General features: G+C 43.8%; 1 protein-coding gene across 3 annotated transcripts in view; it reads right to left on the bottom strand.

The window, feature by feature from the left end:
- Positions 1-23,237, bottom strand: part of RBM19 (RNA binding motif protein 19) — a 258,757-nt gene that overhangs the window by 72,400 nt on the left and 163,120 nt on the right. For all 3 annotated transcript variants that reach the window (XM_030218452.1, XM_030218454.1, XM_030218453.1), the window contains exon 23: positions 13,479-13,599. In XM_030218452.1, the coding sequence (XP_030074312.1) occupies positions 13,479-13,599 (121 nt within the window). The remainder of the gene's footprint in view (positions 1-13,478; positions 13,600-23,237) is intronic.

Genomic DNA, 23,237 nt, shown 5'->3' with positions numbered 1-23,237 from the left:
CTATACCCAGATCCCGGAAGAATGCTGCTGCCCATATGTGACAGGTGAAGTCAGTTTTTCCTGGGGAGGGGGGAATCCCATTGCATACACGATAGGGGTTGCTGTAGAAATGCTAAGTAGTAGTAGTAGTAGTAGGTTGTTAAATGGTACCTCCGATCAGGGAACATATTTGAGCTACACTTCACCCAGGCTCCCAACACCACACCCATCTGCCCTGCTATCCGGGGAAGGAGCCCCCATAAAGTTGACAAGAGGAGCCAGGGAACTGCCCAGAGGGGAGTATCTCCCAACATCTGTTGATTAATGTATGTCCATGGTTTAAAGAGCCCCTTCTGCCATATAGCCACTGTTTGAAGCTGTGTTGCCCTATGATACAGTATAAAGTTTGAAACCCCCATGTCGCCACCCTTTCTGGTCTGATACAGGATATTCCTATTTACTTTTGGAGGCCTCTTGCGCCAGATGAACGCAAACACTTTTCTATTGAGTGACTTAAAAAATGAAAATGGTATATCAATAGGCAGAGCCATAAACAAATAAAGCAATTTAGGCAGTAGCGACATCTTCACCGCTGCTCTTCTGCCCACCCATGATAAACTGAGACCTCCCCATCTTTCCAACTCCACAATTAACTCCTTCAATTTAGAGGGAAAGTTCTCTCGAAATACGTCGCCAACCTTTGCTGGCAGATTAACCCCCAAGTATCGAATAAAACTGTGGGTCCATTTAAATGGAAAGATTGTCTTTAACGAGAGCTGCAACTCATAGGGAACATTGATAGGCATGAGCTCCAATTTCTGCACATTAATTTTAAAGCCATTACCACAGACAGTGAGGAGCACATCATCAGCAAACAACCTAATAATATCCTGACGGCCCACCCGTATCCCCTGCACCACTGGATATTCTCATATAAGGGCGGCCAATGGTTTCATAGGTACAGGGTGAGAGAGCACAACCCTCTCGTGTACCTCGGTATAATTCAAAGGGCGTGGTATTGGTATTATTAATTTTCAATTGTGCCATTGGATGTCTATATAGTGCCTGAACCCACTGGAAGAACTTCCCCGAGAACCGCAGCTTTTCCATGAGTGTGAAAAGATAGGGCCAAAGGACCCTATCAAAGTCCTTCTCTGCATCCAATGACAGGAAAACCGCAAGTTCACCCTGATCTTGCAATTTCTCCAGTAAATGGAGTGCTCGTCTAGTGTTATCAAAAGTTTGTCTATTTTGAATAAAGCCTGCCTGGTCAGCCTGAATTAGTCGCGGTAGTACCCCTTGTGAAAATCTTATAGTCAGGCCCTAATAGTGATATTGGGCGGTATGATCCAACAGCTGTGAGGATCCTTATGAGGTTTAAGCAATAAAGTAATATTTGCCAGTCTCCAAGATAGCGGTAGAGTAGTGTTAGTGGAAATCCAATTAAAAACTAAGTAGTAGTGGGGCCAATAAAGAACTATAACATTTCTAGAAGCGATTGCCATATCCATCTAAACCTGGAGTTTTCCCATTAGGTAAGCTTTTAATTGCCACTAAAATTTCCTCGAGCTTCACGGGGGCTGATAACTGTTCCTGCTCCACCCCCGTTAAGTTGGGGATATCTACCCTCTCCAGGAATGACTGAATATTTCCCATGGGGGGGGGGGGGGGAGGCATTCTGGTTTATATAAGTGCTCATAAAACTGTAAAAACACTCTCTGGATATCAGCTAGTTGATCACAGATCTGCCCCTTTTCATCCCTTACTGAGCCTATAGCGTTACAATAGGACAGTTGCTTCAAATTATAGGCCAACAGCTTACTAGCCTTATTATTAACTAGTAAAAAAGGCCCGTTTCTGTTTGTAAGGAAACGGGCGCTAGCAATGGGTTTTTTTTGGTATCTGTAGAGTTGTTAGTAAAGTGTGTGTGTTTGAGTGTGTGTCACAGTGAGACACAGATAGTGGAAAAGAGTGTGTGTGTGTGTGACACAGAGCTACAGTGTGCCAGAGTATGTGTCTGCGTGTGTGCATGACCCCCTCATTCTGTCAGATGTGCAGTTACCCCCACCTTTTGTGTTTGAAGTTCTGGGACCACAGGGGCGAGCAGTGAGTCTGAGTGTGTGTGTGTGTGTATTTGTGTGTGTGCATGACCCCTTCCTTCTGTCCGTGTTGCAGGGTCGTCCCCTCCCCCCCCATGTGTTTGTATTTTCAGTAACTTTTCCTTGTTTTAATCCTGCGATTGTGCTCTTTTGTCCATGCCCTCCATCCATCCATGTGTAACATTTGTCCTCTCTCCTTTCCCTCTCATTCTGTTCTCTCCCCCCTCTCCATGTGTTTTTGTCTGTCTCCCCTTGAAGTTCCAGGCCCCTCTCTTTTCCTCCCCCCCTCCCTGCATGTGAGAGAGAACATGTGTGTGTGTCAGACAGAGAGTGTGTGTGTTTGAGAGTGTGTGTCACACAAAGAGTGAAAGACTGTGTGTTGTGTGTGTGTGTATGACCCCTTCCTTCTGTCTGAGGTGCAGGGTAGTTCCCCCCTCCCCCCCCCCCCCCCCCCCCCCCCGGTTTTTCAGTTCCTTTTCTTTTTTTTTTTTAATCTCCTGATTGTGCTCTTTTTTTTTCCTGCCCTTTCTCTTCCATAAGTGTACCTGCTGTTAGGAAAGTTGGTCCGTCTGCTAGGCTTCAAGCAGCTTGCATTATAGTCGACCCCTGCTGATAGGCTGGAGGCTGTCTCTTCACCTTTGTTTTTGTTTTGTTAGTGCGGGTCCAGAGGGCTGTTCAGCTTCCTGCTGCTTGCTGAGGTGCCCGGAGCCTGTGTGTTCACTTTTTTTTTTTTTTTTTTGGTTAGTGCAGGACTGGAGGGCGATTCAGCTTCCTGCAGCTTGCAGTGTGGTCGAGGGCCCCTGCTGAGTTGCCCGGAGGCTCTCTCTTCACCCTTTTGGGGTTTTTTTTTTTTGTTACTGTGGGTCTGGTGCCTTTTTTTTTCTTTTTTTTTGCACGTGCCAGCACCCAGTTCCTGTGTTCAGCTGTGTTTGTTGACGTCATTGAGTTCCATGCTGCCTAGTAGACCACCTGCTGAGGGAGCCACGGTCCCATGCATTAGAACGTTGGAGGTGAGTTTTATTATATAGGAAGTCATAATATTCTTGTTGTATACGCTGTAATCGTTCTTATATGGTGTTAAGTTCTAAGACAGCTAGCTGTATCCTATCTTTATGTAGTGCTTCCACTTGTTCAGGAGTAGCCTGATGATGTTTAGTGAGGGTGTCCAACCGCTGTATATTCTAAGATCCCATTCCTTTTGCCTACCAGATTTATGTATATATGCTTGTATCAAGATAAATTTCCCCCTCAGTACTACTTTGAGGTTTTCCCAGAGAATATCAGGTGTAACCTCAGGGGCATCATTATGATGGATAAACTCCCATATGTCCTCCTCTATGCGCTTAACATATATAGGGTCATCCACTAAAGTGTCTGGAAATCTCCAACTTCCCGTACCCGACGGTATCCCTTGTCCTCTAACCACGACGGTTATAGGGGCATGATCCAACCACGTGCGTCTGTGAATAACGGTAGCTAGTGTGCCTGATAGTACTCCCGCACTGCCCAAACAAAGATCTACTCGGGAATGAGAGTCCTGTGGTGCCGAGTAGCAGGTATAATCTCTTTCCTGACCGTGCGTAACCCTCCAAATGTCAACCAATCCCCAGTCATTGATAAACCTCATTAATTTGCCTCTTCCGCTCTAGCATATGTGGCTACCCTAGAGGAGTTATCCAGCACAGGATCTAGAGTTAAGCTAAAATCCCCCCCCCCCCCCCTCACTAGAAGTTCACCCTGTATGTGTTTAGATAGTTTTAAGATCAGTTGGTCATAAAACTCCCCTTGAGCTTAGTTGGGAGCGTAGATGTTTACCAGCGTGCAAGTTCGCCCTGCACTCTTCATTACTAAGAGCACATAACGACCCGCCCCATAACCACCCAAGGGTGCCCCTTTTTCAACAGGATTCCCACTCCCGAGGTCTTTGGGCTCACCCAGCTGGAGGCCAGATAAATCTGAGGGTATAATCTATTGTTAAGTAGGTACTCATGTTTCGCTAACAGATGAGTCTCTTTGATAAAAATAACATCTGCCCCCAACCTAGTAGCCTCTTTAAATAACCTTTTTTGTTTGATAGGGGAATTCAGACCTCGTACATTCAATGACATACACGTTATAAATGCCATAACAGTGGGAATTCAGACCTCGTACATTCAATGACATACACGTTATAAATGCCATAACAGTTTTACAGAAACAAAAGCTAGATTTCCATACTTAGCATTTAGGTGAGCAATCAGTACTATCTTGTTTCTCGTCACCAATATCTCTAACCCAAACCCTCTAATATCCCTATGGGTCAACAATCCCCCCAAACCCCTTTATCCCCCCCCCCATGATCAAAAAGCGGGCCATAAAGACCTCAGGATGAAATGTAGAGAAAGCGGCCGCCTTTAGCATGCCCACACTGAGCTTCATAATATACCCCCCCTACCAGCAGACAGAGGGTAAAGCTTCCGGCCCATATATACATCCATACAAAACCAAGAAATTATAAGAATGTACTCTTAGCCACAGTAGTCGCAACGATCCTCATCCGCACTTCCGTTCCCTATGAGGTATATCAAGTCAGTGTTCGTCCAAATAATGTAGGTCGCAGTCCCGATTGTTGTCTAGTGAGTCGACCTTTGCCCTGTGCCACACGGGTCCATCGGGGACAAGACTGATGGACTCCTCTGGCTTTAGCTGCCTCGGAGCTCTTCCCAGTTTTATCAGCCGGGGGATTCACCTCCGGCAGTAGTATTCGCGCTTCCTCCAAGTTATGTATCCGCTGCATCTTCCCTTCCATGTGGCATGCTAAAGCAAATGGATGCTGCCATCGATACTTAACTCCCCTTTCTCGGAGATATTTAGTAAATCCTCACAACTTGGACCGAAGTTTCAGCGTGGTAGGGGCCAGGTCTTGGTATATCTCTATTGGAAATGTTTCCCATTGTAATGGGGCAGATTTGCACACCTTTGCCAAAATCAATTCTTTAGTTTTATAATCCACAAAGCAAGCGATATCTCTTGGAACATTTGCTCTCGGGCAGGTGGCCACTCTATGCGCCCGTTCAATTTTAATTGGTTCCAGGGCCACCGCCTAGTCTTCCGTGAACAGCAGCATACCCGCAATCTGCTGTGTCACCAACTCACAGTTTATATATTCGGCCTGCTCCGGTATCCCCCGGATGCGAATATTTCTTCTACGACCATGATTTCTAAGTCCTCCACCTTATCAGATAAGAACCCACATAAGGCCTGTTGCTCCATCATAGACGATTCAAGGGTATTTAAAGCTTCTTGCTGGTTTTCCACTCTATTGTCTACGTCCTCCACACAACGGCCCAGTTTCGCCGCAGAGGTCTGTAGCAAGCGCCGAGAGGTCCTCTCGTACCCCTTTAATGTCCGATCTAATCTCTTCTAGTTGTGCATGAAACTCACAAATATTGAATTCTCCCACCTCCGGAACTCCATCGTGTGCTTGCTCATCTGCCCTAGCCATTACTGTTATTTGTGGGCCCCGTTGCCCCCATCTTGTTTGCAGGGGCTTGTGATCGATAAGCAAACTCTTTTAGCGATTTGCGGGATGAAGTTTGCCTTTACCCAGCCATATAATTAAACAATGGATCACTTGCGAACAAGTAGGCTGGTTTTATCGTGTTTTTTTGCTATTTCGGCTGGATATAGGCGACGTTTTTACTGCAAGGCATGCGGAGCTATTCGATCAGGCATCCATTGCTGGATGTGACGTCCCGTTTTCCCCACTATGGACGATTTTAACGACAGGTTACATATTACTAACAGCAGATCAGCAATTTCATGCTCGAAGTTTTTGTGTACCCTTGGATGTATACCATACAGTCCAGGTGATTTACTACTCTTTAATTTGTGAATTTGGCTCAGTACATCTTCCAGGTTCAGTGAGATTTCTTTCAGTTCCTCCGCATCATCACCCTTGAAAACCAATTCCTGTACAGGCAGATATCTTACATCTTCTTCTGTAAAGTCAGAAGCAAAGAATTCATTCAGTTTCTCCGCAATGGCCTTGTCCTCCCTGAGCGCCCCTTTTGCTCCTTTGTGACTTAGCGGTCCCACAGATTCCCTCGCAGGCTTTCTGCTTCTGAAGTACCTGAAAAAGTACCTGAGAAAGGAACCTTCAGGGCCAAGGAACCGGGAGGCATAGGGAGAGAAGGAGGGAGGGACCCGGTCACCCAAGATTGACACCCCATGGGTCACAGCCACAGCCAGGGAGCCCTGGGAGAGAAGTAGAATAATTAAAGAGCCAGAATGAACAAAACACTGCTGACCCCCGTAACATTTTTATTTCTTCCCTTAGGACTAGGAATGCCCGGGCCTACCAGACCAGTCGAGACTACACAGGCTTGCACCACTACCACCTGCTGGGAAACTGGGTGGGGGGGACTGCACAGCTAAGTTACAAGCTCCACCAGAATTCTGTAGTTCAGTCTCCACCAACCTGCTGGTAGAAGTGCATAACCCATCCGTCTGGGCTGGTCTGGAGGGACGCTAGGGAATGGAGGGCTAAGTGACTTGCCCAGAATCACAAGGAACAGCAATGGGATTTTCCCTTACCTACTCACTCTATCCTCATGCACATTCACTCTCCTTCTGAGCTATACTTCCTGCATCTGACAAAGTGGACCCTTGTCCTCAAAAGCTTATATCTCAATAAACAAGAGTGGGCAACCACAGTCCTCAAGGGCCATAACCTAGTTGGGTTTTCAAGATTTCCACAATGAATATGCATGAGATTGAGTTCCATGTACTACTTCCATTGTAAGCAAATAGATCTCATGCATATTCATTGTGGAAACCTTGAAAACCCGACTGAATTGTGGCCCCGAGGACCGTGGTTGCTCACCCCTGATCTACAACCATTTTACGTAGATAAAATGGACCTTCAGTTTCTAGATTTCTATATTAAAATATGAACATAGTATATACCATGCTGGGTCAGACCAAAGGTTCATAAGCCCAGCACCATGTCGCTGGTAGTGAATTATCTAGGCTACCAGGAAGTACCTTACAGATACCAAAGAATAAATTTTCAAACTTCAGAATGTGGAGAATTTTTTGAATGATTAGAAACAATTAGGCACTGTAATTTTGGATAAATCAGCCCCTACTTAGACCAAAGTCAAACAACAGAGGAACTCAGAAAAATGGTTCAACTCTGACTTGCTTGAATTAAAACGTAGATGTAGAAAATTAGACAGGAAGTGGAGGAAAGATCTATCAGTAGATAATAAAACAAATTGGAGGGAGCAAATTAATAATTATAAATATATGTTGACTGTCAAGAAAAGGTAATTTTATTCTAAACTGATAGGAACAGATCGACATTAAGAAATTATTTTCGCTCTTGGAAAATCTAACCAACATGAATAATGTTGTGAACTGTACAGCCTTGACTACAGCTTTAGATTTAGCATCCTGTTTTGAAAATAAGATTCTTCTGATTAGAAATCAACTGCCTGACAAACCACTCTGGGCCTCAGAAGAAGCCTTTTATTGACTCAGGTATTCCTGTGAACAAACTGCTTGATTGATTTCAGAATATTGAATCTTCAACCACACTAAGGCTAATGTTGAAACATGCTAAATCATTTTGTAGTCTAGATGACTGCCCCTCATATTTATGTAAAACATCAACCTCAAAATGTGTGTCTACAGTAACAGATTGGTACAATTTGCATTTGGAGAGAGGACTGTTTCCCACTTTAGGCGGGAGAGGAGGGATGTTGTTTTGACTCCAATACTGATGAACCCAAAGGGTAACCTTTCCAAGATCAGTAACTATTGGCCCATGGCATCTATCCCCTTGCTTATCAAGATAATGGAAGGGCAAGTTAGTTGATTATTTGCATCAACATGAACTTCTTTACACAACTCAATCTGGCTTTAGAACAAATTATAGCACTGTGACACTCGTGGGCACTTTGGTGGCTCTTGGTAATCGCATACTGTGTAAAGGACAGAATGCTATTATTTTACAATTCAGCCTCTCTTGTGCGTTTGATTTAGTGGACTGGCAGGTGTTAACCGACATTTGCCAAAGATGTGGTATTGGCTGCAGGGTTTTCTAATGAACCACTGTTACATGGTCAGGAAGGATGGAGTCTTATCCGCCAAATGGAAAGCATTACGCGGTGTCCCCCAGGGGTCATCACTCTCCCCGGTGCTATTTAATCTGTTAATGAGATGATTGGGGATGTCGCATGATAAATCTAATTTCTCTGGATAGGTTCAAGCGATGATTTTATTTTTATTTATTTTTGTTACATTTGTACCCCGCGCTTTCCCACTCATGGCAGGCTCAATGCGGTGGGCAATGGAGGGTTAAGTGACTTGCCCAGAGTCACAAGGAGCTGCCTGTGCCGGGAATCAAACTCAGTTCCTCAGTTCCCCAGGACCAAAGTCCACCACCCTAACCACTAGGCCACACCTCCACTCAATGAGCGATATGTGCTGTATTTTACAGTTGATGGTACTAAGTTTTCTTTAGACTTGCAGTTGAAAATACTGCGAGTTGAACTTGGCAATCTCTTAACATTACAACATAATGTATCAACCATTTTGAAGAAGATCTATATTGTTCTTAGAAAGCTTAGTGCCGTTAAAAAAATATTTTTCAGTTGAGATGGTTGCTTATTCTTGCCAAATTCGATTATTGCAATTTGGTTCTTATTGGTTGTTCCTCAAAATTAATTGACCGAATGCAAGTCATGCAGAATATGAGAGTCAGATTGATTTTTAATCTACCATGATTTGCCCCAGTAAGAGAATATTATTTACAATTACATTGGTTACCAATTAAGGAACATATTCATTTTAAGGTATGCATAATGGTGTTTAAGATTTCATTCTTGTTGCAATTTCCTACTGCTAATGAGCTAAAATTAGCTAGACACTTTTCATTACCACTTTACTATCAAATGGTTTCTATATGGAACTCTTTACCTTTGACTTTACGGTTATGTCACTGAGAGGTTTCTAACCACTGATGGACTGAGAACTCGAGTATGTTCAGGATAATATGGGATATACAGTGGTGGAAATAAGTATTTGATCCCTTGCTGATTTTGTAAGTTTGCCCACTGACAAAGACATGAGCAGCCCATAATTGAAGGGTAGGTTATTGGTAACAGTGAGAGATAGCACATCACAAATTAAATCCGGAAAATCACATTGTGGAAAGTATATGAATTTATTTGCATTCTGCAGAGGGAAATAAGTATTTAATCCCTCTGGCAAACAAGACCTAATACTTGGTGGCAAAACCCTTGTTGGCAAGCACAGCGGTCAGACGTCTTCTGTAGTTGATGATGAGGTTTGCACACATGTCAGGAGGAATTTTGGTCCACTCCTCTTTGCAGATCATCTCTAAATCATTAAGAGTTCTGGGCTGTCGCTTGGCAACTCGCAGCTTCAGCTCCCTCCATAAGTTTTCAATGGGATTAAGGTCTGGTGACTGGCTAGGCCACTCCATGACCCTAATGTGCTTCTTCCTGAGCCACTCCTTTGTTGCCTTGGCTGTATGTTTTGGGTCATTGTCGTGCTGGAAGACCCAGCCACGACCCATTTTTAAGGCCCTGGCGGAGGGAAGGAGGTTGTCACTCAGAATTGTACGGTACATGGCCCCATCCATTCTCCCATTGATGCGGTGAAGTAGTCCTGTGCCCTTAGCAGAGAAACACCCCCAAAACATAACATTTCCACCTCCATGCTTGACAGTGGGGACGGTGTTCTTTGTGTCATAGGCAGCATTTCTCTTCCTCCAAACACGGCGAGTTGAGTTCATGCCAAAGAGCTCAATTTTTGTCTCATCTGACCACAGCACCTTCTCCCAATCACTCTCGGCATCATCCAGGTGTTCACTGACAAACTTCAGACGGGCCGTCACATGTGCCTTCCGGAGCAGGGGGACCTTGCGGGCACTGCAGGATTGCAATCCGTTATGTCGTAATGTGTTACCAATGGTTTTCGTGGTGACAGTGGTCCCAGCTGCCTTGAGATCATTGACAAGTTCCCCCCTTGTAGTTGTAGGCTGATTTCTAACCTTCCTCATGATCAAGGATACCCCACGAGGTGAGATTTTGCGTGGAGCCCCAGATCTTTGTCGATTGACAGTCATTTTGTACTTCTTCCATTTTCTTACTATGGCACCAACAGTTGTCTCCTTCTCGCCCAGCGTCTTACTGATGGTTTTGTAGCCCATTCCAGCCTTGTGCAGGTGTATGATCTTGTCCCTGACATCCTTAGACAGCTCCTTGCTCTTGGATATTTTGTAGAGGTTAGAGTCTGACTGATTCACTGAGTCTGTGGACAGGTGGCTTTCATACAGGTGACCATTGCCGACAGCTGTCTGTCATGCAGGTAACGAGTTGATTTGGAGCATCTACCTGGTCTGTAGGGGCCAGATCTCTTACTGGTTGGTGGGGGATCAAATACTTATTTCCCTCTGCAGAATGCAAATAAATTCATATACTTTCCACAATGTGATTTTCCGGATTTAATTTGTGATGTGCTATCTCTCACTGTTACCAATAACCTACCCTTCAATTATGGGCTGCTCATGTCTTTGTCAGTGGGCAAACTTACAAAATCAGCAAGGGATCAAATACTTATTTCCACCACTGTAAATGTCAAAATAAATAAATAAATAAAATAAAATAAAATAAAATAAAATAAATACATTATTTGACATTTAGGAAAAATCTGAAAACTTTTTTATTCCCTCAAAGAGGATCTTAGACATTTCATTGGTAGGCAATATTTATGTTTGGATAACTTGGTTTGTTATGTTATTCCCAGATATACTGGATCTAGTTTCTTTGTACTTTGTAATCCACCTTGAACTGAGTAGGTGTTTGGTGGGCTATAAGACATGTAATAAGTACATAAGTAATGCCACACTGGGAAAAGACCAAGGGTCCATCGAGCCCAGCATCCTGTCCACGACAGCGGCCAATCCAGGCCAAGGGCACCTGGAAAGCTTCTCAAACGTACAAACATTCTATACATCTTATTCCTGGAATTGTGGATTTTTCCCAAGTCCATTTAGTAGTGGTTTAGGGACTTGTCCTTTAGGAAACTAACCACTTTTTAAACTCTGCCAAGCTAACCGCCTTCACCACGTTCTCCAGCAATGAATTCCAGAGTTTAATTACACGTTGGGTGAAGAAAAGTTTTCTCCGATTTGTTTTAAATTTACTACACTGTAGTTTCATCGCATGCCCCCTAGTCCTAGTATTTTTGGAAAGCGTGAACAGACGCTTCACATCCACCTGTTCCACTCCACTCATTATTTTATATACCTCTAACATAACATTACAAACTCTTTTCTTACAATCTCTCCTCCCCCTTGGGATGAGCAGCGCCATTCTGAGATCTACATACACGGTTAAATCATTTACAGACTTTTCTAGGAATTCGCACTAACTGTTCTATGTTGGATATCTTGACCCATTTGTTTTAAATCTGTACATGTTCGTTTTATGGAATGTCCCGTAGTCCTGATACAGTTCCGTATTTGCTTGTCCCAGCTCACTCTTGATTTTGTAAATCTCAATCATATCCCCTCTCAACCACTGCTATTGCTATTTGTAAGGTCACAAAGTGCCAGAGAGGATAATTCAGCTGAAGAGTTATTTCGGGTTGGATGCTTGGTTTAGTTGGTTCCTGGTCCTCAGATGTATTCACCAGACAAATACCTCCCCCATATGCAGCTCCAGCTACAAACAGGGAAGTCTGTGCTCCTTCCAAACAAGTTCCCTAAGCGTTTTCCTTGCAAAGTGGGAGATGAAACCTCATCAGGCAGGAGTGGGTTCAGGTGGTGTTTGGATGGCAATCTCTGCTTGGCCTGCACAACCCCATTCTGAACACTCAAGTGCTGTCTGCATGAAAACGTGTGTTCTTTATCTTCAAAATTAGCATCCGCTTAACAAGACAACGCCACCGCCCCCTCCCCCCTCCACACAAATGTGCTCAAAGACACAAACTAAACCAGAAGCATGACTGACAGACTGTAAACAGAGAGAGGAGAGACTTTTAGTAAACACTATACTGAGACTACAGGGGGCTGTACCTGAAGCAGCAATACTGAACCTGTAGCTCAAGGGCCAGCACCTGACTCTATAAAGCCTTCACTGTCTCTTAAACTAGAAATCAATTCAAATCAGCAAAGAATAAAGTTAAAGTTTCAAGTTTAAAAGACATTTGACTCTGAGCCACAGCAGAGTGATGGTGGGAAGGACACAAACATCAGGGCTAAACCAGAGATGGTTTACCTTCCAGCTCAACTAGAACAGAGGAAAGCTTAGCTTAAAGATAGAGTCTTGGAACCGGAGCTAGATAGCTGTCATCTCGAATCCCGCAAACCCTTACTGGCAAAGCAAGTTGCAGCACTGTGGAATGTATGCTTGCAGTGTCGTAGCAGATTGAATCCTCGCATAGTCACTGCGGCGCTAGCCAAGAGAGGTCACTTCTAAAAAGCATGTCTGGATGACCGGTGGAATCCACAAATGCACACCTTCACCTGTGACACTCTTTCTAATACAAGTAGTTTCAGGAGTGATTTAAAATATAGTGAAATAAGCTACGTACTGGTAATTACTATTAATACCATAACGTCTGGAGGGGTGGCCCTAAAACTGTATAGTTCAGATACTGACAAAGACATAGGCATTAAATCAAAATGGATGTCAACTCTACTGAGGTTGTAAGACTTAACAGCTATCCTAAGCTTAGTGCATGCTTTCCTGTCCATTTGCAGGGGGTTGAGGAAGCAGCTGATGGGGCAACCAAAAGCACTTTTCTGTAGCTCAGCTTACAATTAACACTGCTTCAGTCGCAAAGCTGGAACTGCTTAGCTCAGCACTTTTGTGGACAGAGCTTGGGGGTAAGCTACAGCAACCTGGTGGGGGCCACTGATCTCCAGACCAAGCCCAGGACAGCTTCTTGCACAAACGTTTAAGAGCATTTCTACCTGTCCATAAACTACAAACACAGCATCTCTGCAGAGACATCTTTTTCTGCCCGTGTCTCTTGGACTTTTTTTGACTCATTTTGAAGGGGACATGCTCGTATACCAGAAGACGGACAGTTATATTTTGTTTCCTATATTGCATTTCTAGCACAAACATTTGCAGAGAGAGAGAGTGTGAATACTTATGATGGATTCTCTTTTTATGTACCACAGAGGTCAAAATAGCTGAAATGATCACATCGGAAATGGAACTCAAAGACCACAGATCTAACAGCGATAGTGAAAAGGTAATGCTTCTGGCTGAAAAATATGCCAGCAACCACCTGGGGGAAGTTGCCACACGTAATATCCCAGCCCCAGCTTCACATTTTCTCATTACTAGCCTAACTAGTTGAACCTCAGTGTCTTACCATGGAAATGTTCCGCTGTTTTTCTCCGCAGGGCCTCCACAGTTTCTTCCGAATCGGCCCATTCCAGGACCAGCCGCCTCCCGTACAAATGCGTACTGTGACAGAGGGCACTGAAAGCTTTCTGCAGGCAAAAGAAGAAAATCTTAATGTTTAATGACGGCTGCCATTTTACCCACTTTCAGTGAGAACAAGCAACGCGATTTACAACTTTAAAACTCAGAAAATAAAAGACTACAATCACTGACAGGAAAGAACAAAAAAGAAAGAAAAGAAGACCTCAGCTTGAATGTTCCCCCTATCATCCAGAAATGTCAGTGGAGTCCTGAAGGGCTTGAGGAAAAAAAAATGTGGCTTCAAGGCCAATCTAAATTTTAGATAAGGTTCAGCCTGAAGGACTGCAGGAAGGAAGTTCCAAAGGGAAGGCACTCTTGTCTTGTTGAGTCACGGCATGAACAAGGAACTGGAGGAATTGAAAGGCGACGTTTTGCAGTAGAGTGGCCAGATCTCGAGGAATTATATAAAGAATCAATGAAGCCAGATATAGAGTTGTAGTGTAAAGAGCCTTGTGGACGAGTGTCAAAATGTTGTACCCGATACAAAAGGAGACCAACAACTAGCAGTGATGTAGGAGAAGGGTCATGATGTGATCAAACTGGCGCTCATGGGTTAAGACTCTAATGGCCATGATCTATACGGACTGCAACTGCTTAAGAAGGATAGTGCTGAGATAAGCATATGCAAAACTGCAGTAGTCCAAGCTGCACGTGAGAAATTATCAATAGTCCAAATATGATGTAAAGCAAAGAAACATGCCTTAATAATAGATGTGAATATCAAATGCAAGATGATACTCTGACTTCGATCTGATAGACTGTAGAGACACCATTGGGGTAGTAAGGCATGGACTTCCTAAAATGTATCTGTTTATTGGTAATTAAAACATTTAGAGTGTGTACTTTTATGAACTCAAACAGACCCCTGTGATCCACAAATAACCAATCATACATTTTGAGTTCTCTGAAACATTTAACGGTATATACTTGGCTGTCTTGCAATACAGAGGTTGATAGTAGATAAGAAAAACTGCTTAATGCGATTTATGAAAACTTACACAGTAAAGAAGTAGCCTAGAGATTACAACAGTGAGCTGAGAACTAGGGGTCAAATCCCATTGCAGCTCCCTATGATCATGGGTACAAACTTAGGTTTAATCCCTCCAGGCACAGGAAACACCTACTGTACTTGAATGTAACTCACTTCGAACTTCTGAGAAAAAAGTGTGAGCTAAAACCAGTTCACCTCTTCTCTCCATTCCTCTTACCGCCTCCCGTAGCCAAAGACCACAAAGGGAGTTTAACATTCCAACCAAATAAAAACAAAACAGAACATTAAGAAGGAAAATCAAAAACAAAATAAAAAGACAAAAACCCTAGCACAACCAACCATCCTGGACTGTGGAGCCACTTGGCCCATTAAATCAACCAACATTCTCATCACAACCATTTCTGGCTCAAGCTCAGAGCCAAGGACAATAATCTAAACATTATCCATCATCTGGAAGAAAGAATGCCTTTGACTTTTTCTTGAATATGAAGATGTTAGCTTCTCGTCTCACCTTATACTGTAAATCAAGCACATACTTAACCCAAAGTACGGAAAAGGCTTGAGCTCTCAACTTAGCCTGCCTGAAAACCACCACACCCTGGACACCGCTAACAACCACCCTTAGGCAGAACGCAACTCTCTGGCTGGGAGGCACCACATCAGAGGATTTAAAAAAATAAAAATAAAAAAAGTGGTTTCTTATCACTTTGCCTGAACATACCCATGTAACTCAGGATTATGCCTAATTCTGAAATCTTTTAAAAACCTGTATTTTTCTTACAGGATTTCCCTAATAAGGTGTTTTCATATTAGAGTTGAAAATTGTGGCTAAAATCATTTTGTTATTTTTGTTGGATTTTAGTATATTTAAAGGTCCATTTTACACAGAATATTTAGATGGAAATTGAGATGTCAAGGTTGGGACATTCGAAGCTCCCCCCCCCCCTTATTTTACAAAAGAATCTGTCAAATGCAGAGCCTTTAGTAAAACCTGTCCTGGGGGGGCTCTCCAGGCAGTCAGATTTTCAGGATACCCACAATGAATATTAATAAGAGAGATTTGCATGCAGTGGATGTAGTACGTGCAAATATCTCTCACGAATACTGCCAAACAGGGAATACTTAAATGAGGTCTTAAATGCGAAGCACTCCTTTCCCTATGCACCAAAGCATCCTTTTGGTTTCTGCAGCTGCTCATTTACCTGTTTGGAAACCTTAGGACCAGATACGATGATTTCCACATTCTGCTCTAGTTTTGAGCACAGAAGGATTTCACTCCTACCTATACTGCCTTGGGTTTTTGCAACTCAAATGCATGACTCGGCACTTTTTAGGTATTAAATCCAAGTTAAACTGTGGACCATTCCTTAGACTTTGCTAGATCTTGCCTTATGCTTTTTACACCTTCTAGTGTTTCTACCCTGTTGCAAATTTTAGCATCATACACAAAAAGGCTTTCCCGATAGCCATTCCACAATATTTACAAAAAAAAAAAAGAAGTTGAAAAGAACAGAAGCAAGAACTGATCCCTGTGGCAGACCACTGGTAATGCCCGTTTCTTTAGAGTGAACCAGGGGCATAGCCAGACTTTGGGGGGGGGGGGGCAGAGCCCGAGGTGAGGGGGCACATTTTAGCCTCCCCCCAGTGCCGCCGGCCCCCCCCCCCGCCACTCCTCTGTCCCTTTCGACACCCCCAACCCTCCCCTTCAGCACCGGTCTCCGAGTCTGGCGAGTTCGCTGATCTGGATTCTGTTTCTGCGAGTCCCGATGCCCTGCATGCTATGTGCAGGACGTCAGGACTCACAGAAACAGAATCTAGATCAGCAACGCGCCGGAGACTGGCGCTGACGAGGACTGGTTGGCGGGGGTTGGGGACCCCTGTTAGCAAAGGTACTTGACCGCGGCGGCAGGGTAGGGTTGGCGGTGGGGGGGTCGAATGTGGCAGGGGAGGGTTGGCAGCGGGGGGGGGGGGGGGGGGAGCAGGAGGGCCAGGGCTAAATCTGCAGGGGCCCATGCCCCCACCTAGCTACGCCCCTGGAGTGAACTGCCTCTACCATGCAACCAGTCTGTAAGACCACACAAGGGTGCTTACTTTCCTATGCAGAACCACGTCAAAAGCCTTGCTGAAATCCAAGTACCCCCTCTAGTGCTCTCCCTGTATCTTTTAGGATAAAACAGGAAATTCTATTATTGCACTGCCTCCACAGATCGAAGAGTTTGGATGAAATGGAATTAGTTTAGGTATTTACAGCCTCATCTAAGACAGAGAGCCAGATTCCCTTTCTGAAATGTTTTCTGTTGAAGCACAGGGAACTATCAGTGAAATCTACCATAACGGAGCGCACTGCAGAAGTGGTAGTCAAGATAGTTAGAGGTCAAACCATGGCATTGAGATCAGCAACTGTTGTCTTTGTCCCCAGACACAACCACTTACACCATGGACCAAGACAGGAAGGGGAATCAGAATCTGCTGGAATGGAAGGAGTTGATGGGGGGGGGGGGGGGGGGAGGGAGGACCAGGGTAGATATTCCTCCCTCCTGTCTTTAACAAACACTGCTAGAAGTGAGAAATTAAAAAGTATAAATTAGCAGAGGAGACCCTGCAATTAGAGCTGCAGTTGTTTACCACGCTCAGAATCGCTCTGCGTGCCAATGTAAACAGCCGCCACATTCTCCCTGCTGTTGGCTCCCTGCGTGTTTATTTAAGCCGACACATTGCTTTGCTAATTGGATAACATTCCTTGTGAAAATAGATCTTTAAGAGAGGAAGAAAGGAGGAGGGAAAAAAAAACCCCACTGACATGGCACTCGCACAAAGAATGATAGCATTTAGAATCGCACAGTAACAGATGAGTCCTCTGGAATAATCAGCTGACTTTTATTTATTTTTTCCTGCATTTTCTGAAGTCCAGAAATTATGTCCTTGTCTGTCGCTGGGTGAAAAGCAGAAAAAGTTGGGCTCTGGGTGGCACTCCTCTATGCAACTCCCTCCCCACCCCCGGATTCTATATAAGGCACCCAAAACTGAGTGCTGAAATTTCGGTCTGGATCCAAGATGTGCGAGGAACTGGTTAACGAACCGTTAACTATCAATGAATTGACTTTATCAATCACAGAAGTTAACTGACACTAATCTGCTTTTGTACGCTCTTCTGCCTGCGCACTATTCTATAACAAAAGGGGGTATTGCACACGGTGTTACACAATAGCGCCATTTACATGCCAAAAAGCCAGGAGTGGGCGCATCAGGTTTCAGCTGGCATAAATACAGCGAATGGGAATTGGCTTAAGTGCTATTCTATACAGGACACTCATTCCACAGCGCATCCAGCGGCGCCCTTTATATAACAGTGCTTAGCGCTGATTTTTCCAGCACTGATTTCTGAGCATCATTTATAGAATTTCCCTCCAATGGCTCGATCCATGATAAGAGAAAAAGTATACGAGACAGGAGGGGAGGTAGCAAGCAGAGATCAGACTGAAGGGAGCAAATGAAAAGCATGTGGTCCCTCAGCCCATGTCTGGTAACATTCTTGAGCAGCCCAGAGGCACCCTGACCTTGCCTTTTAAATATATGGAAAGCGAACTGAGATCTGTATAGCCAGACATATAATGAAGGCTGGAACACGAATGACATTGAGCGGGGCATGAGAACAGTAAAACAATAGGTCAAATAAAAAAGGACATTTAACAGGATGGGGGATACTGGTAGAGGGCTGAATATTCAGGGAACTCTTCTTAGTAGGCATGATGTTGTATACCTATAGCATGATAAAGTTGCATCCTTGCAGAGGTTGATAAGAGGGTTAGGGGTGTTGGGGGTTCATAGTGAAACTTACGCTGTCTTAGTTACATAGCTTAATTGAACACCAGGATATAGGATGGGGGGGGGGGGGGGGGGGTTGAGAAATGGGAGGTGGGGGGAACGGATAAAATACTGTTGGTGAAATTGCCATAAAGCTTTTGTTTTATTAGTCACTAGGAAAAAATGCCCGTTTCTGAGTGCAATGAAACGGGCGCTAGCAAGGGGCCCCCTCCCTCCGTCCCTCGGAGCTACTTGCGTTACTTGTTCGGGGTTCGCGTTCGCCTCACGTTTCGGCCCTCGAGTGTTATAGCTCCGCCCTCGACGTCATGACGTTTTGATGCGAGGGCGGTGCAGACACTCCAGGGCACACCGGATATCTTTGGCCCCTCAACTTCCGTGGAGGCTTCAGAACGTTGGGGTTGCCTTTTATATAGAGAGATGTGATTAATGGTTGAATATTGTGCTGATACGTGTGCTGTATATTGGTATTATTATAGCACCAATAAAAATTGTGGAAACATAAATATATGGAAAGCACCAAAGAGTGATCAGCCAACTGATTCATCCCAAGGATTTTATTTAGTTTTATACACAAATTACTATTCCGCCAAGTTTAATTAGAACTTAATGCTGGCTAAAACATGATCAGGTGTAGTGAAAAGATAAGAAAAAAAGTCATGCAATGGGGATGTGAGTTACAGGGGAGAAAAAGCTGCAATTAAAATAATACAAAAAAAAAAAGAAGTCAATTACTGCAAACTCGTTTCATGACTTCTCTGGACAGATGTTCATGCAGTCTCATAATTAGTACATTTAGAATGTGAAAAACCCGGCCTCACCTAATGGGTACCAACACCGAAATGCCGCAGTTCCTCTGGGACGCCGATACACTTTTAGGTAGGCATTAAACCTCTCCGATTTGCAATATTATTTGTAACAAAGTTTGATGTTAAACATGATAATTTATTTATTTGTTACACTTGTATCCCACATTTTCCCACCTCTTTGCAGGCTCAATGTGGGTTACATATTACCGTTAACGGCATTAACCGATTCCGGTCTGAACAAATACATGGCATGAATGAATGGATACAGTGATATTGTGGTGGAATGAAGTAAATGTATGGTAGGTAGAATTGGGGGGATCTTAGAGAGGGAGAGGGGAGGAAGGGTCAGGTAATGTTCATAACGATCTTTGGTTACATTGTGTCGCAAGTGTCCAGGTATATTATGTTGGATCGGTGGGGTAAGCTCTTCTGAACAGGTCTGTCTTTAGTGCTTTCCAGAAGTTTTGATGGTCAAGTGTACTTTTTACTGCTTTTGGCAGTGCGTTCCATAGTTGTGCGCTTAAGTAGGAGAAGCTGGATGTATAGGTGGATTTGTATTTGAGACCTTTATTGTTTGGGTAGTGGAGGTTTAGGTATGATCGTGTAGATTTTGTGGTGTTTCTGGTTGGCAGGTCCACGAGGTCTGTCAAGTATCCCGGTTCTTCGCCGTAAATTATTTTATGAACAGTTGTGCAGATTTTGAAAGTGATACGCTCTTTGAGTGGTAGCCAATGCAGTTTTTCTCGGAGTGGTCTGGCTCTGTCAAAGCGCGTTTTTCCAAATATTAGCCTGGCTGCTGTGTTTTGGGCGGTCTGAAGTTTCTTTATGATTTGATCTTTGCTTCCCGCATAGATTCCATTACAGTAGTCTGCGTGGCTTAGTACCATTGACTGTATCAGGCTGCGGAATGTTTCCTTCGGAAAGAATGGTTTCACGCGTTTGAGTTTCCACATTGAGAAAAACATTATGTCAACATAATGTCATCAGAAGTCCTCAAAACCAGTTTGCAGTGACTGACTTCTTTAATATATATAATAATTAGGTTTTTATAAGTCACTCTCTGTCCCTTTTCAAGCTGCTTTGACATACAAAATGTTGTTTCATGCTGGACCTGCCCAATTGTCCGTTGCATCTGTTCCTCATTCCAAGAAGTGTTGACAAGCCCTAAATCTATATGGCTATTTGTTAATAGACTTGTTCTACAGAAACTTGTTCCAACATTTATTTAAACTCAACTAACTACTACTACTACTATTTAGCATTTCTATAGTGCTACAAAGGATACGCAGCACTGCACAAACATAGAAGAAAGACAGTCCCTGCTCAAAGAGCTTACAATCTAATAGACAAAAAATAAATAAAGTAAGCAAATCAAATCAATTAATGTGAACGGGAAGGAAGAGAGGAGGGTAGGTGGAGGCGAGTGGTTACAAGTGGTTACGAGTCAAAAGCAATGTTAAAGAGGTGGGCTTTCAGTCTAGATTTAAAGGTGGCCAAGGATGGGGCAAGACGTAGGGGCTCAGGAAGTTTATTCCAGGCATAGGGTGCAGTGAGACAGAAGGCGCGAAGTCTGGAGTTGGCAGTAGTGGAGAAGGGAACAGATAAGAAGGATTTATCCATGGAGCGGAGTGCACGGGAAGGGGTGTAGGGAAGGACGAGTGTGGAGAGATACTGGGGAGCAGCAGAGTGAATACATTTATAGGTTAGTAGAAGTAGTTTGAACAGGATGCGAAAACGGATAGGGAGCCAGTGAAGGGTCTTGAGGAGAGGGGTAGTATGAGTAAAGCGACCCTGGCGGAAGATGAGACGGGCAGCAGAGTTTTGAACCGACTGGAGAGGGGAGAGGTGACTAAGTGGGAGGCCAGCAAGAAGCAGATTGCAGTAGTCTAAACGAGAGGTGACAAGGGTGTGGATGAGGGTTTTGGTAGAGTGCTCGGAAAGAAAGGGGCGGATTTTACGGATGTTGTAAAGAAAGAAACGACAGGTCTTGGCAATCTGCTGGATATGAGCAGAGAAGGAGAGAGAAGAGTCAAAGATGACCCCAAGGTTTCGAGCTGAGGAGACAGGGAGAATGAGAGAGCCATCAACAGAAATAGAAAACGGATGGTATAAAAAAAAAAATCCTTAAATGGCTGCATTTGCGTGGATGTGTGAGTGACGCTAGGATGGTGAGTCCGGCCGTGAAGAACTAGGGCAGACTTTGTAGGTCTGTGTTCTGAATATGGCAAGCCAGTTTATGATGCGCAGGAAAGGGTATCAGTGGGCAGACGTTTATGGTCTGGGTCCTACAAATGACAAGACAGATTCGGATAGGCTGGAGTGGGCTTTGACGGCAACTCCAGTGGTTGGAACATAAGGACAGAGCCAGGCAGACTTCTATGATCTATGAATCAGAAACAGCAAAGAAAGACCATGGCAAGTATATAATATCACGTTCATGGTTGATTTAATCATGAATTGATAATGAGCGGCACTGTTGGGCATGAGAGGACATGAAATGAGATTGAAGGGGGGGAAGACTCAAGAAAAATGTCAGGAAGTATGTATACCCCAGGGTACTGAAAAAACTCAAACATGAAATTGCTGATCTGCTGCTTGTGATCTGTAACCTGTCGTTAAAATTGTCCATAGTACATGAAGACTGGAGGGTGACCAACGTGTTGCCGATTTTTAAAAAAGGTTCCAGGGGTGATCAGGGAAGTTACAGACCAGTAAGACTGACTTCAGTGCCGGGCAAAATAGTGAAATCTATTATAAAGAAGAACACATAGACAAACATGGTTTAATGGGTCAGAGTCAGCATGGATTCAGTCAAGGGAGGTCTTGCCTCTCCAATCTGCTTCATTTCTTTGAAGGCGTGAATAAACATATGGATAAAGCTGAGCTGGTTGATGTAGAACATCTAGATTTTCAGAAAGCTTTTGACAATGTACTTCATAAGAGACTCATGAGAAAATTAAAAAGTCATGGGATAGGAGGCAATGTCCTCCTGTGGATTAAGAATTGGTTACTGGACAGAAAACGGAGGGAAAAGTTAAATGGTCATTTTTTTCTCAATGGAGGAGGGTGAATAGTGGAGTGCCGCAGGGATCTGTACTAGTACTGGTGCTATTTAACACATTTATAAATGATCTGGAAATCGGTGTGAGGTGATCAAATCTGCACATGATACAAAACTATTCAAAGTTATCAAAATGCATGCGGATTGTAAAAAATTGCAGAAAGACTTTAGGAAACTGGAAGACTGGAAATCCAAATGGCAGATGAAATTTAATGTGGACAAACGCAAAGTGATGCACATCGGAACGAATAATTCGAATCATGTTTTACCTGATGCTACCATCTACTCTACAAATCAGCACTCAAGAAAAAGACCTAGGTGTTATTGTAGACGATACGCTGAAATCTTCTGCCCAGTGTGTGGCGGCAACCAAGAAAGCAAACAGGATGCTAGGAATAATTAGCAGAGGGATGCAAAATAAGACCAAAAATATTATAATGCCTCTGTATCATGCTACTGAGTATTGCATTCATTTCTAGTCGCTGTATCTTTAAAAAGATATAGCAGAATTGAAGTTTCAAAGAAGAGCGACCAAAATGATAGAGGGGATGGAACTGCTCCCGTATGAGGAAAGGTTAAAGAGGTTAAGGCTCTTCAGCATGGAAACGAGACTGCTGAGAGGAAATATGATTGAGGTCTATAAAATCCTGAGTGATGTGGAACGGGGGGGGGGGGGGGAATCAATTTTTCACTCATTGAAAAAGTACAAAGACCAGGTAACACTCAAGGAAGTTACATGGAAATGCTTTTAAAATAAATAGGAGGAAATATTTTTTTAAGTTCTGGAACTCGATGCCAGATAATGTGGTAATGGTGGTTAGTGTATCTGGGTTTAAAAAAAGGTTAACAAGCTCCTGGAGGAAAAGTCCATAGTCGGCTATTGAGACGGACATGGGGGAAGCCACTGCTTGCCCTGGGGTTGGTAACATGGAATGTTGCTACTAATTGTGTTTCTGCCAGGTA

This window comes from Microcaecilia unicolor, chromosome 11 (genome assembly GCF_901765095.1).
Source record: "Microcaecilia unicolor chromosome 11, aMicUni1.1, whole genome shotgun sequence".
Taxonomy (NCBI): Eukaryota; Metazoa; Chordata; class Amphibia; order Gymnophiona; family Siphonopidae; genus Microcaecilia; species Microcaecilia unicolor.
This window is presented reverse-complemented; position numbering and strand designations above follow the sequence as displayed.